This window comes from Acyrthosiphon pisum, chromosome A1 (genome assembly GCF_005508785.2).
Source record: "Acyrthosiphon pisum isolate AL4f chromosome A1, pea_aphid_22Mar2018_4r6ur, whole genome shotgun sequence".
Classification (NCBI taxonomy): Eukaryota; Metazoa; Arthropoda; class Insecta; order Hemiptera; family Aphididae; genus Acyrthosiphon; species Acyrthosiphon pisum.
Window position 1 is genome coordinate 9,929,611 of NC_042494.1, and position 6,205 is coordinate 9,935,815.

General features: G+C 36.6%; 1 protein-coding gene across 1 annotated transcript in view; it reads right to left on the reverse strand.

Annotated features, from left to right (window-relative positions):
* The window catches only part of LOC103311775 (E3 ubiquitin-protein ligase highwire-like), a 6,436-nt gene extending 237 nt beyond the window's left edge, over positions 1-6,199 (reverse strand). Inside the window, exons 1-7 of the mRNA XM_029488419.1 lie at positions 6,052-6,199; positions 5,376-5,676; positions 2,993-3,578; positions 1,904-2,163; positions 1,692-1,836; positions 739-986; positions 4-174 (exon numbers count right to left, since the gene is read on the reverse strand). Of these exons, the coding sequence (XP_029344279.1) occupies positions 4-174; positions 739-986; positions 1,692-1,836; positions 1,904-2,163; positions 2,993-3,578; positions 5,376-5,676; positions 6,052-6,197 (1,857 nt within the window). The 5' untranslated portion in view covers positions 6,198-6,199. The remainder of the gene's footprint in view (positions 1-3; positions 175-738; positions 987-1,691; positions 1,837-1,903; positions 2,164-2,992; positions 3,579-5,375; positions 5,677-6,051) is intronic.
* Between the last annotated feature and the right edge of the window lie 6 nt (positions 6,200-6,205).

Below are 6,205 nucleotides of genomic sequence, written 5' to 3' on the forward strand. Positions count from 1 at the left end.
GACGGATTCACCAGCTAGGTATAAATCACTAAGAGGATGTCGACATCGTGGGTCAGTGGAGTCATTGGTCCCGTCCACCGTGCGGACTTCGGCAGATAGCGCTATCACAAACCACCACAAGAGATCGTGCAGACACGACGCTCGAGACACTTCATGGAGCAACCAGTTGAGTGCCTGATAAAATACAATAAAAAAATTAAACTAGGAAACCAAAAAAAAAATTGAAAAGTTTAAAAAAACAATTGAATATGATATAATAATATTGTTTTCTAGGCAAATTGATAATACTTTATATGTATAACCCTCTCTGAAAAAAATCCTAGTTGTGCCACTGGAGAGTAGTTCAGATAAAAACCGAAAATATAAATTTTTTTATAAAGTAGGTATACAGTTAAAGTCATGCTTGTAAACAAGATAACAGGTTTTAAACACATTTTCAATATTTTTGAATCGCGCTTAGAATATTAGTTTGTTTGTTTGTTTTAATAAAAAAATTTATTTTTGTTTAAGTTATTTAAAATTAAAATATATAAAGATATAAAGTATGCAGGTACCTAAATATAACAAAATGTATACAATTTATACAATTTACTTTCTAAAGAAAATGCAAATGCTCAAAGCATAAGACACTGAACACTTACAGTGCATACAGGTTAAAGCAAACGTACTTGTGAATTTTTAAAAAACTATAGTTATTCAACTTAAGTAAAACCATAATAACAATATTATTATTCTTACTTGTAGAGCGTAACTGCGGCATGCGGCTTTCCTCACCGCTTGTTTCATCGCCCATTTGAGATCTGCCAAATTGTGTGCTTCGACAATAAACGCCATCGACGGTCTGTTGAAAACGTTTATTTCGGACACATTTTCGTTGTTCGATATTATACCGTCGGCTGAACAACCCACCATCGTAGTGTTGTCGACGCTGGGAACGAGCGCCTGTAGGGCCGCCGAGGGCATACATACCAGTGATAATCCGTTGTCTAGAAGATAATCATAAAAAATAAACATATTATTGTGTCTTTAATCCTTCTAATCTATGTTGTGATACGTTGTCGTTAATTCACTCGTGATATTTTAAATTATATAACTATTTTAAGTTAGCAGAGACCGAAGTCATTTGCTCTAAATGGCCAATAAAATATACATAGTATCATGTGTTACCGTTGGTTATATTCTATAACTTACTATACTATTCTAAAATCAACGGTATTACATATGATACAGCAAAATATCTTACTGATTCTGCATATTTTTGCTTATGTTATAAGAGTTCATATTTACATGTTTTCAAACGCATGATAGTATACAACAGTACAACACTACATTCATTTTTATATTTTTACTTGTAATTTGTATATTTGTACTAGTTGTTAAATATTTCCATCGTAAATGATTAAAAACTCCAAAAATGAACAGTTGATAGTACACGGCGTCTCTTGTTAAAAATAGAAATAATCAAAAAATCTTTTTTAACTCAGATCAAAGTATTAATTGTTTTTTTTTGTGTCAGAAAAATGTGTTTTTTATAGCATGGTATTGAAAATGTACCAAAAAATAATAATGATTTTCAAAAATTTGGGAAAAATCACAAAACTCGAAAAAATTGCCGCAAAGTGTACTGTCCGATATAATACATTTAATGCACTCCACAGTGTCCGGTTCGACGTCGATAAAAGACTACGTACCAGGATCGATGGCACTATTAATCCGTTTCCGACGGTTGATCATGTCTTGGCGTCTTAACGGTGACTTCTCGATGTCCATCGACACAGACCGGTGAAAGCTCCGCATCACGGTTCCATCCACTGCATCTTGGCCCGCGGACGAGATCTGTAAGGGAAGAAGAACATGTTAAAAACGAAAACTCCTGTTGGGGTTGAGATGAATAAATATGTACCCCCGCTGAATCGCAGTCGTGAAGTTGTTGCAGAAGTGCATCGTTGCAGGTGTCGGAATGCAGCAGTTCTTTACAGGCTGCAGGAGTCTCGAGGCTGCCCAGACATTTGAACTCGCCAACGGCCCAAGGTCCCGATGTTGATGTCGGCTCGTCGCCGGTCAGTCTCCCGCCGCTGGTGCTGGCCAAGTCCAATAGAAACATGGCGTTCTCTTTGAACGTCACGTGTAGGCTGTCGACCAGCTCGTCGTTGTAGTTTATTCCTGATCAAAATGCACATATTATAATGTTGAAATATTGTTGCAATTATATACAGGGTGTAATAGGAAGACCTGACAAATTAAACAACATTTGTTCTAATCAATATTTTTAATTTAATTTTTTTTATAAACTATTTATTGATGTTTGAGGTACAAGTATAATAATATAATATAATATTTTTTTTTTATTTTTTAATACTGAAAATAAAAATTTAAAATAGAATTTTATTTTGAATAATTCAAAATAGCCAATTTATAAATCAGATTTTTAGAAAACTTTGGTTTGCTCGTTCGTAAATCCACCATCTCAAGAAGTTTAAATTACTATATTATTATTAACCTAACGAATAGCTTCAAAAAAAAAAAAAAAATACATTTATAACGTATAGCATACATTTCGTCGAATATCAGTGAATGGTTACTTTAGCGCTTATACGCAATTAAATTATCTACACATTACGCCGCGTCACTAATTGTTTCACGTTTGGCAGTGTTATAGGTACTCATAAACCTTATTTATACATGTACATTGACTATAATAATATTGTTAGTCGAGTAATAATAATTTCAGTTTCGTATAGCAGATGACGTGAGAACCAATTTCTTATACATTTTACTTTCTCGTAAAATCAATCGTGCACGCACAATGTTGGCGCATAATATTGCACCTAAATATTTCGAACTTTTAAAAAACGCGTCAATCGCCGGATAATCGCAGAATTCTCGATGTCAAGAACTCACGACAAATAAATCGGTCACATCGGAACACTTTGACGATCGCAGCGACTTTCGACGAAGTGGGTGGTCGGAATGGGTATAATAATATACTAACCGTGCAGCTGTTTGGGCTGCAATGGCTTGGGGTTCCAGCCATTGCGGTCGTCGTCACCTTCGTCGTCCGAGTCGGAGAAATCATGACCGTCGTCGTCGTCGTTGGCGGCGGGGTAGGTGATCACCGTCTGTCGAGCGCCGGTCTTCCGGGAACGAGGAGCCGACGATCCGGAACCGGAAGCGGCGGCCGGCGGCTGCGGCGGCTTGGCGCGCTTCATGTAACCGCCGCGGCAGGACTCGCAGAGCAGATACCACGCGATACCGCCTTCGCCGCACGCGCCCGACCAACCGGTCTTGTAGGTACCATTGCTGGTGTAACCGCGCCCGCCGCTGCTGTGACCGCATCCCGGGTGAGTGGTAAGCATGTGATAGGACACGGGCACGGCAAACGTGTCGCCGCACAGCTCGCACGACATGGGCTCCTTGGCCTGGTAGTTGGGCACCAGTCGCCGGAATATCCGCTCGTTGTGAGCGTGCGTGGTCGGATCCACTGACGACCTGTCGCCGTCGTTTTCGCCGTTTTCACCGCTACTGTCCGCTGTCCGCCTAGGAGAAGACTTGCGCACCACGCCAACTGAAGTTATTATCTGCAAGACACATAACGTTATATTATTCTAATAGATTATAATCTTATAGGTTTCATAGTTTTAGAAAATAATTCAGAATATGTACCGATTACAATGCTATATTGTGTTTGACAATATGTAACTCATGACGACAAACACCAAATTAATGAGCAATCCCCCACCTCTCTCCTTCAGAAACCCTTTATCTCAATATAAATTCTATACCTAGCTGTATAAGTTCGACTATTGTTGATAAATCTACAAGTTATAAGAAACATGTTTTGTTTCGCAACAAATATGCGTTCCAAAGCAATCGTTTGTTTCTCCGTATTTTTCTACTCGGGCATTGCATTTTAAATTAAATTTTTCATTTTATTTTAATATAAGTAATATGTCAAATTTTGTTTGGTATTAATACTTACCTTATGCAATATTCAAATGTAATATCAAAATCCTTACGTTTTCCCTATTTGGTGTTTATCCGTCACTTTTATAGTTACGGCTACGTAACATCTATTATACTAATAATAGGTAACAATTATTAACTAGCTGATAATCATATTTTTACTTGCGTCTTTATAATAAATTATTATATAGATACCGTTTTTAAAATGTGTTTTATCATTGAATAGAAACATGAAGTAACATTATTATAGGTGTAGCATAAAAATCTACAATTGCATTATATAACATATTTAAGTGGAAAAAAATGTGTTCTTATAATAGTATAATAAAACAATACCATGTGTTTTTTGAACTTGGGTAAAAAAAACGTCAGTTTGAATAAACGTCTATTATTCAGACACTAAAACTGGACACTATTCTCAGGGTCCATAAAACACTCTCAACCTCATAAATTTAGTCTGAATCCAAGCTTACAGTCAAAGGGTATGAAAAAGTCCTAGAGAATATTTGCAAAATACTGCACAAGAACGTACATAAATCTAACGGAATAATATTACGACGTCGGTTTATTCATCCGTAATTTAGATACAGATAACTATTTATGCCTAAGCGTTTCGTTTATTATTTTACCATTGTTAAACATGTTTAATTGAAAAAAAAACTCATCGTTTTTAATAAAATGTCTTTCTTTTATTGCCTTCGTTGTTTTGTTACATTATTCTAAATGTAACAATACTGATGCGAAACCAGCCAATAAAGACAATAATGGAAAACTAAACAAACACAAATGGGAAAATTAATTTTAATAAATTATAACAGATTCGTATTTAATATTTTATATTGTACGCATTGAACATAACTTTTACGAATGTCGTAAAGAGAACATTATTATTCCATGAACATTTGTTACCATTGTGACTTTCATTCCGTAAAATATCTATGCCATTGTACTAAATTTTAATATCAACGTTTACTTATCCATCAAATATTTAAAATTATGTTATTTAGTGTACGAATGAAATGATGATATTTCGGTGGTATTTTCTAAAAAAAACAACGAAATTCAAGTAACCGAAAACTATATTTAATATTTTAATTAAAAACGGAGTTCAATTTGTCCTGTAGAATATTACACTATGTTAGTTAAAAAGAAAAAATAATTATCAAATTAAATTTTACAGGACATGATCATTATTCCTGTAGAGTGTAGACGTATGAATTGGGTATTACATTTTTATTTTTAGGAAGAGATGGGTGGTACCTATGTCGATAAATAGTAAATAATATATAGTGTAATAATGTAACAAAATGTTAACGCATTTGAAAAACGACATCACATTTCCACTCTATTGTGAATATCTCATAATATTGTTTTGTCGCAAATATGTTTTTATAATATATCAGTGGTCTTACCTGTAACATGTCGGCCGCGATCTGGTCCCACAACCTGACCATGCAGTTGAGGGCAGGCGGCAGAAAATTGACGGTGGTCCGACACTCGCCTCCACCCCCGGACGGTTCCGGTTGCGCGTGATGGCTGTCTGCTAGTTCCGAGTTACTGGAACTGGTCATGCTCTCCTCGGTGATGGCACCCTCGGCGGGTAACGCCATTCCAGGCTTCGGCCTGTTCACTTCGTTGGGTCGGATGTGCCGGTAACCGCCTGCGCCGGTCGTCACTTCCACCGAATGCCTCTGCGGGCCGCGGTCCTTGTTCCTGCAGGTAACGATTCAGTTTAAATTTTACATAATCGATAAACAATAATATGTGGGTCAGATTTCTGGTTGCAAAATTTGGCGGTGATCTCGCACATGATTTCAACGCAATACCCATTACCCACCTGTTACTTTGTCTAATCAAATTTTAGATCACCGACATAATATTGTTATCAAGATAAGATATAATAGATAAAAAAATAATCAAATGTATCTAATACTATATTGTGTAAAACAGCGTTTTTGCTATAAATACTATAATACACCTATAAGTCAAAATTTTTTAACTCGTCAATACGTACATGAGAGATATTCTAATAATATAAAGTTCTGCATGTAAACGATATTCTGTGCCGGTGCGCTGTATAACACATACCTTTCAGTCATCCGTTTCGTCACCACAGCTCCGTTCTTGGGAAGACTCGGATAAAACTTCAAAAATGACGCGCAGGTCATAGCGTCGTGGACGATGCCTTCATGCCACAGGAACGCGGCAAACACGGCACGGAGGCTCTCTGCCATCGACGGAC